The sequence below is a fragment of the Schistocerca nitens genome, chromosome 1 (assembly GCF_023898315.1).
Source record: "Schistocerca nitens isolate TAMUIC-IGC-003100 chromosome 1, iqSchNite1.1, whole genome shotgun sequence".
NCBI lineage: Eukaryota > Metazoa > Arthropoda > Insecta > Orthoptera > Acrididae > Schistocerca > Schistocerca nitens.
The window spans coordinates 167,741,013-167,762,395 of NC_064614.1; the positions used below are offsets into that span (position 1 = coordinate 167,741,013).

Below are 21,383 nucleotides of genomic sequence, written 5' to 3' on the forward strand. Positions count from 1 at the left end.
TGTAGTAGATGGATCCAAGTGAGGTAGTGATCGCTTCCATGAAGATCATCATTCACCTCCACTGGGCAGCTTTTATTTTGGAAAAAAAAACACAGTACATCCAATTTTCTACTGCAATGAGTGCAGTTCCTTCAGTAAATACAACACATCAAACGAAGTCAGTAGCCAAGGTAGAGCATACTACGTTTTTGGCTGTACATATAGATGAGAATCTTAATTGGAAAATTAATATTTTGAATCTCCTAAAGCAACTAGATTCATCAACTTTTCCAATCAGAATAATTGCCAATTTTGAGGATATAGAAATTAGCAAGCTAACATACTTTGCAAACTTTCACTCTCTGATGTCATGCAGAATAATATTTTGGGGTAGTTCAAGACTTAAGCAAAAAAAAAAAATTCACTGCTCGAAAGAATAATGTGTGGGCCTCATAGTCACATCTTGAAGCATTTGTTTAAAAGGTTAGGACTTCTTACAACAGACTCATGTTACGTTTACTCAGTAAGAAATTTGTTCTCGACAATGTGGACCAGTTTAAAAACAACAGTTACAGTCATGATTATAATACCAGAAGAAAGAAAGACTTACACTGTCCTCTACTTAACCAATTGTTGGCACAGAAAGGGGTAAATATGCTGCTGTAAAACTTTTCAATATATTACCAGTCTGACAGACAGCAATGATAATTTCAAAAATAAATTGAAATCATATCTCCTTGACAACTCCTTCTGTACCATAGATGAATTCTTGAATAGGAATAAATAAATATTTTGTGCCATAGTCTGCCCCAATAGCCAACTGGTCAGTGGGATGGGCTGTCTTGCCAAGAGGCCAACGTTTAATTATCGGCTGGGTCAGAGATTTTCTCCGTTCAGGGACTGGGTGTTTGTGTTGTCTTCAAAGAGTTGGCAACAGGAAGGGCGTCCAGCCACCTCTTAAATTAACCACGCAAAATCCAACCTTAACCATGCCGACACTGTGACATTGCTGGACAAAGGCATAAGAAAAAGAAGAAGATGCATTTTGTGCCATTTAAGGGAATGGTATAGGTAATAAAAATTTTAACTTTCTTTTCATGTGTGCATTTCTTATGCACTTGACACAGCCCACAGGTGAGCAGAAGAGGTATATGGCCTTAGATGCACTTGTGTCAGTGCTGATTTTATTGTGTTGAATTCCCATAGTCCTGTTTATGCATTAAAATCTTGTAAGAGAAGAAAGGGATGTGGCAGTTCAGCAGTAAGCTGTTTGAGGCTCTCACTGTCAATTGCCTCATTGAGTGGCAGGTACACAGAGCACACTGCGACAGTATCGCGGATCTTTATCATGACAGCCACAGCTTATAGCATTGTGGTTAAGCGCACAGGAGAGGAGTGGAATATGTACTTGACAGACACTCTTACCTCACCTTTTTCCCAGTTACCAATAAGTCTGTCTCTCTTGTGACAGTGCATCAGTATGTTTGAAATGAGTCTCTTGGTGACAGAGGCAAAAAGGTCTGTCCTGTATTAGGGTTCTTAGTTCATTCAAATGAGTCCTGTATCCATTCACATTCCACTGCAGTATAAAAGACATGCTTGGTTCATGGTTTTAATTTATCGCTTTCTTTGTGCCAGAATGTTGTGGGGCTGGTAAAGCGGTGGGTTGTGGAGGGGCTACATCTGGGTCCGGTGACGAGAATCCAACTTCATGACAGCTTCTTCAGTCAGACATCCCAGTATGACATCTGACGGCACCCAGAGCAGCTTGTAACCCACATGTTGTGATCTTTTCTCTGCTCCTTTTCCCTTTGAGGTTGATGGGGAAAGGGGAAGTTGTAAGGCACTCTATTTCTGGAATGCCTTCACTATGTTCATCATGGAATGTTTCCCTTCCTCTTGCATCATGCCTGCCAGGGTTGCATAGCTGGGCACAAGACCATTAATCAATGAATCATTAATTAACAAAGTTAACTTTTCGAGTAACGGATTAATTTTCAACATAATTTTAAAAAAATGTTAATGGACTCTTTAAATTCCATTAACTTTCTTTGAGCCCATTAACAGTTAATTAGCACTCCGTCTTCAGGCCACAAGTGGCCCATTGAGACCATCCAACCGCCATGTCATCCTCAGCTGATAATGCGGATAGGATGGGTGTGTGGTCAGCACACCCTTCTCTTGGTCGTTATGATGGTTTTCTTTGACCGGAGCCACTGCTATTCGGTCAAGTAGCTCCTCAGTTGGCATCACAAGGCTGAGTGCACCCCAAAAAATGGCAACGGCACATGGTGGCCCGGGCGGTCACCCATCCAAGTGCTGGCCACACCCGATAGTGCTAAACTTCGGTAATCTGACGGGAACTGGTGTATCCGCTGTGGCAAGGCCGTTGCCACAACAGTTAATTGGGTTGCACAACACATTTGGGTCATGTAGATGTGTTGCTATGCTGTGGTGCACTTGATTGATGTGAACAATCGAGTGCGAGCTGGAATAACTGGGTATTGACTGTCTATTGTTGTTTGTTTACTGAGTTCACATTAAATACTACTTTTTGCTATGGATTGACTGTGAAAACTAAATTGTGGAATTGGAGTCCAGCTCTAACAACAATCTATAGGGAAGCCAAGTGTATCACATCTGTAAAAAGTAAAGCCCAGAGTCTAGTGAAAATGTGGCTGAGCATGAAATCAAATGACTTATTCAGCAATGCAGTATTTCTTGGGGAGCATGTTTTAGTACATTTATTTATTAACTGTAATGCTCCTACACCCTCGAGTGCTGCAGTCAAACGACTTTTTTCTGTGGGTAAAGATATTTTGTCTCCTAAATGAGCCTTGCTCTTGGACGTCCCTGAAGAGAAATATGCACCTCATGTCAGTTACTATATGATTCTCCTGTATTTTGATTCTCATGTGGCTTAACATTGATAACAGCAGACTGTATACCAGTTATGTTCCTTTCAGAGTAAGCTGATACAGCAGCTCCATACTTAACAATAATATACAACCCTTTGCTTGGCAAAAGATCCATACCCAAGTACTGGGAAGTAGCACAGGTAACACCAATAGGAGTAATCCACTAAATTACAGGTCCATATCATTAACGGCAATACGCGGCAGGATTCTGGAACGTATATTGTATTCAAACATTATGAATTGCCGTGAAGAAAACAGTCCGTTGACATACAATCAACATGGATTTTGAGAACATTCTTGCAAAACACAACTAGCTCTTTACTCACGTGAAGTGTTGAGTGCCACTGACAAGGGATTTCAAATTGATTCCATATTTTTAGATTACCAGAAGGCTTTTGGCACTGTACCACACTAGTGGTTTTTTGTGAAATTGCATGCTAATGGAATATCGTCTCAGTTATGTGACTGGATTCATGATTTCCTTTCAGAAAGATCACAGTTCATAGTAACTGAAGGAAAGTTATTGAGTAAAACAGAAGTGATTTCTGGTGTTCCCAAAAGTAGTGTTATAGGCCCTTTGCTGCTCCTTATTTAAATAAATGATTTAAGAGACAATTCGAGCAGCCATCGTAGGTTGTTTGCAGATGACGATGTCATTTGTTGACTTGTAAAGTCATCAAAAGGTCAAAACAAATTGCAAAATGATTTAGAAAAGATACTTGTACAATGCAAAAATTGGCAAATGACCCTAAATAACAAAAAGAGTGGGTCATCCACATGAGTGCTAAAATGAATCCATTAAACTTTGGTTACTCGATAAACCAGTCAAATCTAAAGGCTGTAAATTCAACTAAATATTTAGGAATTACAACTACGAACAACTTAAATAGGATAGGAACACATAGAAAATGTTGTGGGGAAGGCTGACCAGAGACAGTTTTTTATTAGTAGGACGCTTAGAAAATGTAACAGATCTACTAAACAGACTGCCTACACTACACTTGTCCATCCTCTTTTAGAATACTGCTGTGTGGTGTGGGGTCCTTACTATATAGGAATGACGGAGTACATCGAGAAAGTTCAAAGAAAAACAGCACACTTTGTATTGTTGCTAAATCTGGGAGAGAGTGTCACGGACATGATACAGGATTTTGGGTGGACATCATTAAAACAAAGGGGCTTTTCTTGTGGCAGAATCTTCTCGCGAAATTTCAATCATTAACTTTCTCCTCCAAATGTGAAAATATATTGTTGATGCCAACCTACATCAGGAGAAATGATCACAATAATAAAAGAAGGAAAATCGGAGTCCACATGGAAAGGTATAGGTGTTTGTTTTTTCTGTGCATTGTATGATATTAGAATAGTAGAGGAATATTGTGAATGTGGTTCAATGAACCCTGTGTCAGGCACTTATATGTGATTTGCAGAGTATCCATGAAGATGTAGATGATTGATTAAACTATTTTTTTATTTGCCTATGATGTGGTGCCTAAACTTCCTCATCTAAAACATTTTTATTTAAGCTGTGATAATACATTTGATTCACTAGCTTGTTTCATTACACCCACAACACAATGTTTACTATTACGAGTTAATAATTAACAGTTAACTTTAACTTCCAATAAATCTTCTGTAAAGTAATGCTTTAACATTTAATGGGGTTACCTTTTTTAGTAACTGATTAACAATTAGCAAAGTTAACTTTTTCATTAACAATGCCCAGCTGTGCAGGTTTGCTATATCTTTATTCTGTCTGCTTTGTCAGGTAGAGGTGCTGATGGTGGGCTCTGTTTCACTGGACGTAGTTTGTGTTAAAGCATCTACCTTGGCGACAGGTTTCTTCACCAAGAAAGACTAAGAAGTGGCAAAGGCAGGGGGTTTCATCACCTTATATCTTTTCTTGGCTACTGGCAAGGGATCTGCTTTGAAACTATTATTTCTTAAATTTTTGTTCTTCAGTGAAGACTAGTTAGTCTTGGCTCAAGAATGGGTGTCTCCCAGAGCAGCTGGTGCAGATGGGCAGTCATTGCCAGATCCATGAGCTGCTTTTCCACATTTCGTGCAAGTCACTTCAACTCCATAGCTTATGTTATGTGGCCAAATTGTGTAAGGCCTAACTCTGATCTTGGAGGAAACCTGTCATGATGCTCTCAGCTAGCAATGAAGAACTGAAGGTTGCAATAAAAGTACCGTCTTCCCACTATTCCTCTGTGTCCTGTGTTCAACATTGACCATCTTCTGTGACGCCCATTCTGTTTCAGTTCCGAGATATCCATGTCCGTAATGTTACGTCATGTGACCGTACCCTTGTGTGGGTTGAGGGAGACGTGCATCTCAACAGCTATAATGGTCATCCATATTTTTTGACTTCCTTAGGAATTCCACCTACTATGACACATTAGTTTCAACTAACAAGGAACCATTTCATGATCATTTAATAGATTTTAATGTACCAGCAAGCAATGAATATAGAAAAGGGATTTTTTTCTAACATCCCCTCATCCCTTTTGATCACTAGGAACACATTCTGGTTTATGGCTCCTTGAGTCCCACTACTAAGTACAGTCAGGTTATCAGGAGGACTAGCCTCCCTCAGTTTTTTAGAAGAATGAGTGTCATTACTTCCAGATTGTACACCATTGCATTGAGTGGGTTTTTATGTTGATGATTCACTATGGTGATCCCATGAGCTGCTAGGGATAGGAGGTCCACCCAGACAAAGCCCCTCTTGCCTGGATATGTTTTACTCATCTGAGGTGTTGCAGGTTCCTCAGAGATTGTCCATTAATGATGGTTGACTTCAACAGCCATTTATCTCATTGGTGTGCAGCGTACCTTGAGATTGAGGTTTTTACCATCCTCATGATTAGGCAGTACCACCATTTGACATGACTTGGGGAGGGGGGCATGTGTGGTTTATCAAATAACATGGATTTGGCAAGCATCGTTCTCCCAAGAGGGATGAGTGGAGAACTTTGAGTTCTCCCTGGCCCTTGCCTTCCCTGTACAAGACTGGTAGACCTGCTACAGTCAAGTGGACAAGTGTTAACAGATCTTGTACTTCCTTGGCAGGAGATAGTGTCAGAGGGAGAGGATAGTGCTTTTTCTAACTTTGGTACAGGTCCCTCAGCAGCTCGCCCAACATACCGTTTTCACACCACCTTTCAATCACTTTACCGCAGTGGGGTTGACTGCATGAGAATAGTATTAAAGTAAGCAAACACAGCTGCATTGAGGCAGCTGCAGTATTATTCCGAACATTAAACAAATAACTTTAAGTTAACCTTCTAATTCTGTTGTAATTTCAGGATCTATTATTCTACAAGGATTTAAGAACTAATGCTACAATGCCCAGGAAAGTGATTTTGTGTTTTAATGAGAGAAAAACCTGTGTTAAAATTTCATAAAATGATTCCATTGTGTCTGCTGTAAACATATGCCCACCGTGCTTCCCCCCCCCCCTCCCCCCAACCTCAAGTTGATGGTCATTAACAGCATCACAAACCAAACTCAAAAATAGTAGTAATTTTCAACAATCAATATACGGTTGGTGAAAAAGGAAACAAAATGACACAGGGTGTGACTGTTATATAACATGCCCTGTAAACAATACTATGCCAAAGCAGTTGGCTTCCTTTGTAAATTTTCAAATGCTGACGTATAACTAAGAGGTTAACAAGCAGAAAGAAGTGTAACTATTGCAGTAATAATTAATTTTTAGAATGTATAGCTGTAGATCACAACCATTGATTTAGTACAAAACATGTTACATGCAACATTCATAAGATTTGGAAACTCTCACGATTAAACCACACAGTTATACAGGGTGATTCAAAAAGAATACCACAACTTTAAAAATGTGTATTTAATGAAAGAAACATAATATAACCTTCTGTTATACATCATTACAAAGAGTATTTAAAAAGGTTTTTTTTCACTCAAAAACAAGTTCAGAGATGTTCAATATGGTCCCCTCCAGACACTCGAGCAATATCAACCCGATACCCCAACTCGTTCCACACTCTCTGTAGCATATCAGGCGTAACAGTTTGGATAGCTGCTGTTATTTCTCGTTTCAAATCATCAGTGGTGGCTGGGAGAGGTGGCCGAAACACCATATCCTTAACATACCCCAATAAGAAAAAATCGCAGGGGGTAAGATCAGGGCTTCTTGGAGGCCAGTGATGAAGTGCTCTGTCACGGGCTGCCTGGCGGCCGATCCATCACCTCGGATAGTTGACGTTCAGGTTTCATAACTAACCTCTTTCGTAGGACTCTCCATACAGTTGATTGTGGAATTTGCAGCTCCGGTAGTTGACGTTCAGGTTTCATAACTAACCTTTTTCGTAGGACTCTCCATACAGTTGATTGTGGAATTTGCAGCTCTCTGCTAGCTCTGCGAGTTGATTTTCCTGGGCTGCGAACAAATGCTTGCTGGATGCGTGCTACATTTTCATCACTCGTTCTCGGCCGTCCAGAACTTTTCCCTTTGCACAAACACCCATTCTCTGTAAACTGTTTATACCAATGTTTAATACACCACCTATCAGGAGGTTTAACACCATACTTCGTTCGAAATGCATGCTGAACAACTGTCGTCGATTCACTTCTGCCGTACTCAATAACACAAAAAGCTTTCTGTTGAGCGGTCGCCATCTTAGCATCAACTGACGCTAACGCCTAGTCAACTGCACCTCAAGCGAACAAATGTACAACTAAATGAAACTTTATAGCTCCCTTAATTCGCCGACAGATAGTGCTTAGCTCTGCCTTTTGTCGTTGCAGAGTTTTAAATTCCTAAAGTTGTGGTATTCTTTTTGAATCACCCTGTATATAGAAATTAGGGGGAACAATCATCTGAATTAGGATGCTCTTTATAGATGCACAAATGTAGTTCACAGATGAAGGAATAGTATGAATTACATTTTTCACAGCACTCTGTGCTTGAAAATACACGAAATTTCATGAAACACACATATGTAATGCACTCAGTGAAAGATAATGGAGAAATAACACAGAGAGCATGCTTGAGTTTTGAATGTAAATTGTTCGAACCTAGATTTTCAAACCAAATTTATCTGCCATATGTGATCTTTCTCAAACACTAAGGTAAAACTCAGAAGGAAGCTTATATACAGGGTGTTACAAAAAGTTATGGTCAAACTTTCAGGATCATTCCTCACACACAAATAAAGAAAAGATGTTATGTGGACATGTGTCCGGAAACGCTTAATTTCCATGTTAGAGCTCATTTTAGTTCTTCCACCTACGCTCAATGGAGCACGTTATCATGATTTCATACAGGATACTCTCCCTGTGCTGCTAGAACATGTGCCTTTACAAGTATGACACAACATGTGGTTCATGCACGATGGAGCTCCTGCACATTTCAGTTAAGTGTTCGTACGCTTCTCAACAACAGATTCGGTGACCGATGGATTGGTAGAGGCGGACCAATTCCATGGCCTCCACGCTCTCCTGACCTCAACCCTCTTGACTTTCATTTGAAAGCTCTTGTCTACGCAGCCCCGGTACCAAATGTAGAGACTCTTCGTGCTCGTATTGTGGATGGCTGTGATACAATACGCCATTCTCCAGGGCTCCATCAGTGCATCAGGGATTTCATGTGACGGAGGGTGGATGCATGTATCCTTGCTAACGGAGGACATTTTGAACATTTCCTGTAACAAAGTGTTTGAAGTCACACTGGTACGTTCTGTTGCTGTGTGTTTCCATTCCATGATTAATGTGATTTGAAGAGAAGTGATAAAATGAGCTCTATCATGGAAAGTAAGCATTTCCGGACACATGTCCACATAACATATTTTCTTTCTTTGTGTGTGAGGAGTGTTTCCTGAAAGTTTGGCCGTACCTTTTTGTAACACCTTTTATGTGCAAAATTTGTGTATTTAGCACTTTGCTGTTTTTATGACAATTTCTACACTAACATGCCAAAGATGAACCAGCAGAATCGGTATATTTGTCTAAAACGTATTCCCTATTAAACTGCAATAAACTGTTTGTGCTTACCCAAATTAAATTTAATATGGTAAAATTAAATGGAAAAAATGTTATTCTGAAAAAAGTGGTGGTTCCTCCTCAGGTAAATGAAATAGCTGCTGTTTACCTGCTAGTGCTAGTGTAGGCACATTTACAATGAATAATGATACTTGCCATGCAACTGACAGCCAGATATTTGAATCTCAGTAATCAAATAATTTGTATGAGGGGCTATACTATGTATTGTTATGTGAGATAGTAGCTTGTACAGACGAAGTGAGACACTGGCCTTGCTTTCAGGAGGACAGCAACTCAAATGCCCTTCCAGCCATCCAAATTCAGGTTTTCTGTTCTTTCCCTAAATTGCTAAGACAAATGACATGATGGTTCCTTAGAAAGTGACATGGCCAATTTCTTTCCCAATTTGAACACCTCTAATGGTCCTGTCATCAACAGAACATTAAACATTAATCTTTTTTTCCCCCTTTGCACCAGAATAGAGAACACTGTTCTGAATCCTAGACAAGAAGGCAAAGCCAACATGTCATCTGATTTTTCTGTTTTGCATTGTGATTGTGTAAACTGGAATTCAAATGAACCTGATCTCCATTATCAGTAACAAATATCATTAAAGAGTAAGTGTACTAGGAAGTGAGTGTGAGACTTCTAATATCTTCGAGGAGGCCTTTCCAAAATGTGAGGTTATCTACTTTAAACAGTAGTCTTACTGATCAGTCATTCATTTGTCACTTGATTGTGTGGTGGTTTCTCTGTTCTTCTTCATTACATACTTGTAGCTGTTTCAAAATATGCTTCTTTCCCGAGAATCATATTAGTATTATACTAAGTCACCATTCTGTTTTAATTCTAAACCCCTAGCAATTGCAATTTAAATGTCCCATTATTGTTTGTTGTTTGCATTTTCAGTTCATCATAATTATGACCGCCAGCTGTGATAGGGAACGAAACAGTTTTAGAATTAAAGCACATCTTCTCAGCAGAAAACATGGCCGACCATTTACATGATTTCTCTCTCTCTCTCTCTCTCTCTCTCTCTCTCTCTCTCTCTCTCTCTCTCTCTCCCTCTCTCTCTCTGTCTCTCAACATTTTATAGATGTGACCTGTTTCAGAAAGTTTTTGAATATATTGAGTACAGCTTTAATCTGCTTCATGTAAATTTCAGCCAAGACAAGCCCAGCCGCCTAAGCAGCCAGTGGCCCCTGTCAACCAAACACTTCACATCGATACGCATTCAGAGCCTGTTCCGTGAGTATTCTGTTCATGCACGTACTGTAAGTTGTCACGCATTTATGTATTGAAGAGAATTTATAATATGCATCCTTATTAAATTTTTTGTCATGCAGTAGCTTCTTATCAAGTGTTCCCCAGTTGTATTACAGACTCTCTCTCTCTCTCTCTCTCTCTCTCTCTCTCACTCTCACTCTCACGTACACCTTGAAAACTACACATATCCTGATTCTAAAAATGAAGCCCGCTTAGTTGTATCACATACTATTTCTTTCAAAATTAATACCTTCAAACTTTTTTTTATTTTAATATCTTACATACAATGTTTTAATGCTCCACAATAATATTTATTAGTCTGTTGCTTTATTTATTTAACTATATTTTGTGCGGGCAAGAACCATGACACCATTACAACAATGCAATCTATTGAAATAAATCTACTTCAAGGAACTAGTTGACTGTTTAAAGGCAGATGGCAGCACACCCTAAGCTGCTTACACCGTTTTGTATTGTGAATTTATCTACACAGGTAATAATAGTTATTCTATAAAGCAAGGAATTAAAATATAATACTGCCATTTTGTTATCTTTGTCATATGTAATTCAGTATAGAATAATGGAAAGGAGGTGTTGAGTAATAATCCAATTACATATTGCTATATTTGTGGTAGTTTTATTGTTAAGAAGCAGAGGTAAAACATAACCTCATTTTGTAACAAAACCTAACAAGGCATACTTTAATTGAACTAGATCAGTCGAGGGCTCGGGCACCTCATATTGTGTGCAATGTTTGTGTTAAAGACCTATGAAATTGGAGGAAACGGAAGAAACAGTCACCAAGTTTGGGAATACTAATGGTGTGGCATGAGTGTCAAAAGCACAGCACTGACTGTTCATGCCATGTGAAGGGTGTTAATGCAAAGAACAAAAAAGGATTATATACCCAAACTTGCCATCCACTATTAGACAAGTAGGCATAAGAATACCAGGACTATGTGCTAAGCCACCTGCAGACAGTAGTGTACTTGATTTCAGATACATCCAGTAACTTGTGTCCGATGTGTTCCTTCTTGAAACATCAAATCTGCCACGACCATTGTCACAAGCCAAGTTAAATGATATAATAAGGCAATTAAATCTTCTAAAGGATGCAGCTGAGCTATTAAGTTCCAGACTACAGGAAAACTGCTTACTTGCAGGTGATACATCATTGTCTTTTTACAGGAATAGAGAAAAAAGGAAATATAGTTTACTGTAATGACATTCCAAACTTAATGAATAAAATGGGTTCTGTTAACTGTTATCCAAATAAATGGAGACTATTTATCAATTCTAGCATAAGAAGCATTAAGGGTGTGCTTTTATACAATGGTAATGCTCTGTCTTCAGGTCCAGTAGTATACTCAATGCAGCTGAAGGATGTTGTGTGGAGGCTTGACAGTAATCCGTATGATATTAGCCCAGCAATAGGGATTCACAAAACGTCCATGTTATTTGTGCAAGTGGGATAGTAGAACACATTGGAAAAGACAGTGTAACACGAGGTAGTTATAACATAATAAGGTGTAGCCTAGTGAACCCTAAGAAGTTTCTTTTGCCACCTCTTCATATAAAACTTGGTGTAATGAAACAATTTGTGAAAGCTCCTGACGAAGATGGTAATTGTCATAAATATCTCAGCAAAAAACTTCCTGCCCTGTCTGAAGCAAAAGTTAAAGGAGAATTCTTTATGGGTCCTCAAATCAGAGCTTTAGCTAAAAACACTACATTTGAAGCTATTATTATTTCTAAAGAGAAAATTGCTTAGAATTAATGTAAAAAGGGTACAAACAATTTCCTAGGAAACAATAAACACCATGAATATGTCAAAATTGTAAACAACATGTTACAGAATCTGAGAACATTGGGATACAACAGGAACCTTAAAGTAAACTTTCTGTTTTCACATTTTCCTGACAACCTGAGGGCAGTCAGTGAAGAACAAGGGGAGAGGTTCCACCAGTATATTCAAGAAATGGAGAGAAGTTGCAAAGGATTATGGGAAACTTAGGTGGTTGCAGATTACTGCTGGATGCTGGATAGGGATTCTTTGAAAAAACAGAAGAGGGAATGTAAGAAACAAACATTTTATACCAAATGAATAAGATTATACTTATATGCTGTTCGTAAAGCAAATGGAAATGTCAAAATTGGTGATAAAAAACATCAGAAGTTCACTTAACAATGGAAATAATCAAGTTTTTGACAATACAGTAGAGCGTCAATTATCCAAACGTCGGTCAACCAAACGACCGCTTAACCGAACTGTGTACTCGCTCGCACCTGTTACTCTCCCACCCTACCATCCATAATCCCCCTCACTCCCAAACCAAGTTTCCCACAGTAGTCGCCGCACTGGGCCACCGCTGGCGGAACATTGCTTCTAATGGGGCCTTCACAAGGCGCTGCTGACTGGCCAAGCCGCCAGTCGCTGTGTTTCAACAATCAGCACACTTCTGTCGGCTTGGCACTGGCAGTAGAAGTAGCGGCAGTATCAAAGCTGTTCACAGCAACAGCTGCGCCAGCTTAGAGTTGAGGCGTGCCGCTCCGCGCAGTTTGAAGGATAGTGCCCCCCCCCCCCCCCCCCCTCCAAGAAGAGCTTCTCACGGTGCAAACAGTCACCTTCTGTTCTCTGTTATGACCACTTGTGTGCTGCTGTGTGAAGAAGTGAACTTGATGATACAAAATGCTTAAACATAAATGTGTTGTCCTTTCTATGAGGGACAAGTACGAGATTATTACTATATATTCCTACTAAAGTTGCCTTTGTATGTTACTTTGTAATACTAAAAGAGATGCCTGTTTTTATGAATAAATTTACTGTACAGTACTTCTTTTTGGCAAATAAACATGTACAGTTTGATTATCCAAACAAACCAGTTTTCTGAACACCCATGTCCTCCAATTACTTCGGATAATCGACGCTCTACTGTATAATGCAATTGGATGGATTAAAAAAGTCTACTCACCAAGTGGCGGCACTAGAACACACACATAAAAAGGTTTTGGAGCCAGTGGCTCCTTCTTCCAGCAGAAGGGTGAAGTGTTGGAGGGGAAGGAAGAGGGATGAAGAAAAAGGCTGGAAAGGTTAAGGAAAAGGGGTGGAGTTTGGAGAAGTCACCCGGAACCCTGGGTCAGGGTACACTTACTGGATAAGATGAGAAGAAAAGACTGATTGTTGAGTACTGCACTCGATGAGATTTGAAAACTTAGGAGTTTAAATGTGGAAGACAGGGTAATACACAAGACAGTGATTACTGCTAAAACATCATGCACAAGTTAATAAGAGTGAAAAGCTATGTGCATCTCTGTCTTGCACATTACCCTGTCTTCCACCTTTAAACTCTCAGGTTTTCAAATCTCATACAGTGCAGTCCACAACAACCAGTCTTTGCTTCTCATCCTGTCCGGTAAGTCTCCTCTGATCCAGGGCTCTGGGTGACTTTCCAAATTCTACTCCTTTCCCTAAACTTCTCTGGTCCTTCTCCTTCACCCCTTTTCCTTCCCCTTCAACCCTTTTCTGGAAGGAGGAGCCATTGGCTCTAAAAGCTCTCATAAGTAAAACCTTTTTTTTGTGTGTATTCTCCTGCCGCTACTTGGTGATTAGATTCATATGTTCATTTGTACGAAGGCTTACCCAAAAAGGTATATATTTTCAAGTTTTCTAAAAAACAACCTTACCCCCTCCAAATCATCTCCATTACAATTAATACATTTGTCCCACTGGTGCTTTCACTGTTTGATACATTTTTTTAGTTATCTGTAAAAATGGCTGACAACTCTTCCCTTGATATTTTCTCGGCTTCTTCAGTGGTATCAAATCGGTGTCCTTTCATGCCCCTTTTCATGTGTGGAAATAAGAAAAAGTGATATGGAACCAAGTCAGGCAAGTAAGGTGCATGAAGCAGTGGAACCATGCCATTTTAAGCCAAGAACTGTCTAACAGAGATGGCTGTGTGTGCAGGTGCATTATCATGTTGGAAGAACCAATTTCCTGTCTGCCACAAATTGGGTCTTCTTTGATGATCACTGTTATGCAATCTTCTTGAAATTTCCAAATAAAATGTTTGATTGACAATCTGACATGGGGGAACACACACTGAATGAAATATGCCTTTGGTAAATCAGCATTTTTTTAAGGTTTGACTTGACTAGGCAAAATTTTTTTGACGGGGTGACAATGACGTCTTCAGTTACCTTGGCTGTTGCTTTCTTTCTGGCTCATAACCATAGCACTATGACACATCTCCAGTAATGACCTTTGACAGAAAATCTGGGTCAGTTTCAAGCTGTTGTATCAAAGCACAACATGTTTCAGCTCTACATTCCTTTTGATTTTCAGTCACAACCCTAGGAACAAACTTGGCAGCTACCCTTTTTCATTCTCAGATCTTCCATTATAATTTGCTGAAATGAACTCCAAGATAACACACTAATCTCTGACAGCTGATTAGTTGTCTGTCGATGGTCTGTGAGCACAAACTCCTAATTTTTTCAAAACTTTTATCAATTTGGGCAGTTGATAGAAGTCCAGAGTGAGGTTTGTCATCAGCTGACATGTTGCCAATTTTAAATTGAGCAGACTACTTATACACTTTAGTTTTTCCCATAGCATCATCTTGGTAAGCTGTTTTCAACATTAAATCAGTTTCAGCAGCATTTTTACTGAGTAGAAAAAATATTGCTACACAAGCTCTGTCCACAGCAATGTTATTCCAGTTTTCATCTAGAAACTTAACGTGATGGAGAAGAATGAACATCATTCTTGAAATTAGCAGAATTGAAATATTAAGACTCACCTTTTGTATGTAAAATGGTTCTAAGTGAGTTTTAATATGTAGATCTGAGTAATTTTGGTATTTTTGCTGTGTGAGAAATCCATTGTGATACTAACAGCTTCAAATGAGGTATCTCCCCTTGGACACCATGCCCCCGAATGGACAGGTGCAGAGAGGTAACAGCCTGAGCATCAATAGAATGTTCGCACCACACTGGTACCTGATGATCTCCCATATGGTTTGGCTATGATGGTGGGTACTTGATGAACATACACACAAGGCCCGCACTTCTGTAAAAGAAATTTGAAAAGGTGGAGGTCAAATCCAGAAGTGAGAACTGAAAATGAATTAATTGAAATAAGTGGTGTTAAATGAATGAATAAAATGGGAAAATCCATAATCAGTGTCCTACAAACAAGCTAGAGACCAAGTCGGGGATAACATATAGCCAGAGAATAAGATTGCAGCACAGGAAAGGAAGAAGCACTGCATTGGCTTGGGGCCCTATTGCCACCATGCACAAACTTACAAAGGAGTTGTGAGCCCCTGGGAGACTTCCCCTGCTGGTGGCAGGCATTGCATAAGCTCATGTGTGGGAATGTGCACCATACTGGAAGTGATTGTACTCTTCAAGAACTCAGGATTTGAGATTCCTAATACATACAAGGAACATCACATCAGAGTCAGAGGATCCATTCTGATTGCAGTGTCCTCTGGTGCATGGTCTACAGTGATGCAGTGTTGTTTATCATGACAGAACTTCACCTTGCTGTCCTCTGAAGATTTAGATCTTTTTGTAAGTCTCTTCAGGAATAAATACCTGATATCTATGCAACTTAGCGTATGCTTCATCACATATTATATCATATCTACTATGATGTAAATAGGTAGATCAAAAATCTACTCAAGAAGAAATGACAGGAGAACACACATATAAAGGTTTGAAATTTGCTGTCTTTCAGAACCAGTGGCTCCTTCTTCTTGCACTTCTGATAGAAGGGTTGAATGGTAAAGAAGAGGGGTGAAGGAAAAGGACTGATGAGGTTTAGAATGTGGGAAGAGTTCAGAAAAGTTACCCAGAATCCTGGGTCAAGGGAGACTTATTGTACATCCAGAACTCTGGGTCAGGGGAAACTTATTGGACACCCAGAACCCCAGGTCAGGGGGGGGGGGGGGGGGGGAGACTTACCAAGTGCAGAAGATGACAGATTCAAAGAACTTAAGCCGCAGTGCACATGTTGACTTCCTATCAAATAAATTAAGCTGTTTTGCCTACTGATGTGAGTACATGAAAAATAACATATAGTTATTCTGAATCTGTCATAAGTTACAGTGCAGCTTTCAGGCATATTTTGGATACTGAAGATGCAGAAGAAAATGGTCAGATACATGTGTACTGAACAGCTAATTATTCATAATGTTGGGAACTATAAATCCTAAGTGTTCCCTCCCGATACATTTACAAAATTGTTATCTTTTTATAAGGCAGGCAAAAATTATTTGAGGAGAATTATTTTAACCACACATACAACATGAGAAACAAAGAGACTTATTAAGCTTCCCTCAAACCAGTTTGAAATTATGTGCACATTCTCCCTAGTATATGGGCATGAAAATATAGCAAAATAAATTAATAGATGTAAAAATACTTAATATAAAGCCAGATCCTCTAAAAATAAAGTTGCAGGTGATTCTATGGGACTGATATAAACAAGGTGGAACATAGCACTAGATTTTTTTCTTACAGCAAATTTGTATTATTATTAGGATCCTAATCTTAGCATAAGCTATTTTCTGTTTGTGCTGAAGTCTTACTACAAATTATTGAGGTGTCACCTAGACCCAACTCAAATGACTTATATTACACAAGATAATTAGAATAATAAATCACAAATCACAATACTACAAAATCTTTTTCCTGTACTGATACTGTCATAGATGCATTTCCATTCAATTTATTTTGTTGCTAGTTAGGTATGTGGGTACCATAAATTTTGTCACTTAAGAAGATGTCAATGATTAACTAAATTCCCATTGTCAATCTGGTGTATCTTCAAAAAGTGTTGGAACTGTTGTTGCAGTTTGGGTTGGTGGAGGAGGTTTCTCTTAACCAGAGGGGATTTTGGTGGGGGGAGGGAGGTTTGTGTTTTACTAACCCCTCAACTGTCTATTATTTCAGGGTGTAAACCAAATCTCATTTTAAACTGTCATTGTTCCGGAACTAGGCCTCATTTTATGTTTGCATATATGTCCAAGATTTGAATGTTAATTTTTTACAACTCAAGTTTCTAATAGTACTTGATATTTTCTCTTTACAGCTACAAGGCTCTATATAACTACAGACCTCAAAATGAGGATGAACTGGAATTGAGAGAGGGCGATACTGTCTATGTTATGGAAAAATGTGATGATGGCTGGTATGTTGGTTCTAGCCAAAGAACTGGTTTCTTTGGAACTTTTCCTGGTAACTATGTGGAAAGATTGTAAGTTGATGTGGAATCTGAGAGTTTATATGAAGAACTACTTTTACTGTAGATAGTGAACATACTAACTGGCATTTTACCCACTGTACTGCCATCATAGTCTGCCCATCAGCAAATACAGAAATGACTTTTATGTAAATAAATAAGTAACCACTGATTTGTGCTTGTCAAATAAAATGATTATCATTAGATCAGAAACTTTTTTAATGTTGAAGTATGCATGAAAGTACTCTTTGTTTCAGTATTTTCATGAAAATACTGTATATTATGTGCTGTAAAATTTTTATATACCAAAGAGATTCAAATTAACAGCTACTATTTGTAGCTGGTCACTCATAGTAACTCATTACATCTACAGGGATAGTTTTAACTGACTGTGTTATCTAGCTTCTTAGCTTAAGACACTACAGAATTTGTCAGTGCTTACATGTTAATTGAAATTGTTGATATGTGGAATGTAATATGTTATTTATAACTTATGGACATGCAACAGAGTAATTGTTATTTTGCATAATCAAGTTATTAGACAAAAGGATCTGCACAGTATCTGCCTGATGGTGAAATGACAATACTTAAACACAACAACTACAAAAATACTTCCCCTATCAAGTGTTTCCTTAAACTTCACCATTATAAGAACCTCAAACTATAAGACCCTCTCTGTAAACATATATTAAAAGCATTCAAAATAAAATATAAGGTATGTACAGGAAGCAATGTATATTTCTCTGTTACTTTGAGGTATAAACCAAATCTCATTTTAAGTTGTCATTGCTCCATTGAATCTTTCTGGAGAAACAATAACAATAGTATAAGATAAGTAATGAAACTACAGATTCACATACAAAAATGTAGTATTTGACATCCTTCCTATGTCTGAATTTGACTAAATGAAACAGAGCAAAGCATTTCATGGTCAGGTATGTGCAGATTTACTAGTTGCATAGCTCTCAAGTAAACGAAATTGTGCTTCAACAAATTGTATTATATGTTGTGCTTCCAGTTTTTTTTTCAGAAAGAAATAATATATACATTGTATGAGAATGAAACTATTTTGTAACTTGGATGTAACTGGTTGGCCATAGACAATATAATTCAATTTTTATTTTTTGGGGAATATGCTCATGAAAGAACATACTAGCAATTGACAATGATTTAGATACTATTTACTGAAAGTTTTAAAGTTGATTTTCCATACCAAGTAAATTGTTGCAATTATTTTATGATGATATTGTATAGACTAATGCAATTTTTTGACTTCTAGCCTAAAAAAGACAAGTCATTTTGGAGCCACATGTAGAGTAAAATGTTACCCTGATTCCAAAGTAATATTTATATATATATGTATATTTGTAAGTGACACCAAGTCACATAATATTTCAGGGCATTTGAATGGTTTCAATATTGTGCATCACAGTATACTCAGTGAGCCCAGTGTACACTAATATATATGCAGCAGTAACTTCCAATTTAAAGAATCTGCCTGGCAACAGACTATAACAATAATCCTACACTACTTACACATTTATATTCTTACTACAGCAGAGATAAAAGTTAAAGTTTCCATACTGTAACATCAGAGGTATTAGTTGAGTTGTTAACTTACCTGTACAACAAAAATTTCAGTTTTGTATCAGTCCTGAAGCTGTATTACCCCTCAATACAACTATGAAAATTACTGTTAATTTTCTTTAAGTTCTGTAGTATCCAACTTGTTAACATTTTTGTGAATAGTGTTAAATTGTGAGAAATGCTTCTTCACTTATACTTCTAGTCATTAGCCAAAGGATTTACACAACCAGTTACTAAGAAGCCTAATTAAGTTGTTGTTATCAAATGGTTTGGTGATTTACACCTATTAGGCCGACTGAGCACCACAGGCATCAGCTCAAGATATGTTAACATCGGTGTCAATGTGGTCTGAAACCTGAGGCAAAATTACATTTCTTTTACAGCCATGCTAATTAAGAAGAGCACTATTCATGTCATTTTGTGTGTGTTATTGACATTGTATTAGATGCAGAAGCTGGAAGTGTAAAATTCAAGAAACATAGCAGTGCCTTTAACAAAAAATAACCTACCAGGTAGTTGATAAATAATTTGTTATTATTGTAACATACTTAGCAAACACCAAAATAAGATAATCATGGTTTTTCACCAACAACTCGAACCATTAATTAACACAGAGAGGAACATATTTTCTGCCATATTTTGTCTTTCTGGTAATGAAAACAAAGATCTTATTTTGTACCAGTTAGAACATAGCAACAGAAAGTAACTATGGAAAAACCGTTTGGTTTCTCTTGATCAGTTATATATAGAAGTTGTAATGGAACAGTTATATCTCCAGCAAATTCAGAACACAAATTTAAAAAACTGCTATGAAGAATTTAATGCTTCGTTGCTAAGTTTACCAGTTAAAATGTATTTTTGTAGAAAATATGATTGACAGGTAATCCTCTCAGATGCACTTTTGTTAATTAATGCAGATATTTAGGGCTTAAAATGAGGTAATTTCTTGATGCTCTAAAACTCTCTTGGCCACATTTTCAATGAAATAATTAGTGAGAACAAATTATTGTTAATTATTATGTTTATACCAAAATGAGAAACCAAATCAGTAATAAATGCCATCATCATATCATTTAAGTTGTCACTACCTTAAAGCATGTCATAAATCCTGTGTCAGAACTGTAATTAATAAAGTGGCTAAATAAAATTGTCTAATGACTTGAAATAATTTTGTTTAGGAGATTATATGGAGGAATGAGACTAGCATGTGTGACACAAGTTTAAAATATGAGCTGCTTTTCTTTCATGTGAAACCTTCATCCATACAAAAGGATTAAATTTTACATGGAACTCAAGAAAATCTATACAGAGGCACACCAAATGATGCAGGAAGCCTATGGTGATGAGCACTTAGTCCATACTTGGTGTTACAAATGTTTCACACAGTTTGAAAATGGATGCCCTTTTTTTGATGTCTACTGATGATGCTCATGCCAGGAACATCAACGAAACTGTGCATGCCAATTCATGACTGACTGTCCAAGAGATTGCAGAAGAATGTAACATTTCTGTTAGAGCATGTCATGAAATCCTGACACAGCATCTTGGAATGCATCATGTTGCCGCCAAGTTTATCCCACGGCTCATGAGTCAAGACCACAAAGACCTCCTTCATGCAACCTGTGAAGAGCTTTTGGATTGCGCAAATGAGAACAAGATGTTCCTTAAGAGAATCATAATTGGTGATAAGATGTGGGTCTATGGTTAGGTCAGATCAAGCACCAAAACCACACTGACAGTTTTGACTTTGAATGATTAGTTCTTCAAAGGTTCATGCCACAGGAACAAACTGTTATTTGATGGTACTATTGGGACATGTTGTGATACCTGTGAGAAAATGTGAGAAGGAAACAACCTGAAATGTGGTGAGACAATTCATGGCTGTTGAATAATGATAATGAACCCATATGTTCATCCCTGTTGGTGCATGACTATTGCACAAAAAATGAAATCACTGTGCTGCCTCATCCTTCATATTCTCCAGACCTGGCTCTTGTGAACTTTTTTTTTTATTTCTAAAGTTGAAAACCCCATTGAAAGGATGAAGATTTGCAATGATATATGAGATAAAAGAATATTCACAGATGGTGTTTTGCATGGTCCAACAAGAGGAACACAAAGACTGCTTCCAGAAGTGGAAAAGGCAGTGGGAATGGTGTATCTGTTGTAGAGGAGAGTATTTTGAAGGAGACCATGCATAATAAATAAAAGGTAAGTGTAGAAAAATTTTGTGGACAAAATTCCAGAATTTTTTGAACAGATCTCATAGAGGGAAGTCACAGTGCTAGAAAATTGTAGTGAAAAGTGTTCTAACTAGGAACACAAGGAAATAGATACAGTTTATTGGGGCATGGAGTAACATC

At 38.0% G+C, this 21,383-nt stretch overlaps 1 protein-coding gene across 1 annotated transcript in view; it reads left to right on the forward strand.

Annotated features, from left to right (window-relative positions):
* LOC126244412 (sorbin and SH3 domain-containing protein 2-like) overlaps window positions 1–20,153 on the forward strand; it is a 174,491-nt gene extending 154,338 nt beyond the window's left edge. The window contains exons 8-9 of the mRNA XM_049948236.1: window positions 10,084–10,166; window positions 17,284–20,153. Coding sequence (XP_049804193.1) covers window positions 10,084–10,166; window positions 17,284–17,452 — 252 coding nt within the window. The 3' untranslated portion in view covers window positions 17,453–20,153. The remainder of the gene's footprint in view (window positions 1–10,083; window positions 10,167–17,283) is intronic.
* Window positions 20,154–21,383: the final 1,230 nt, after the last annotated feature.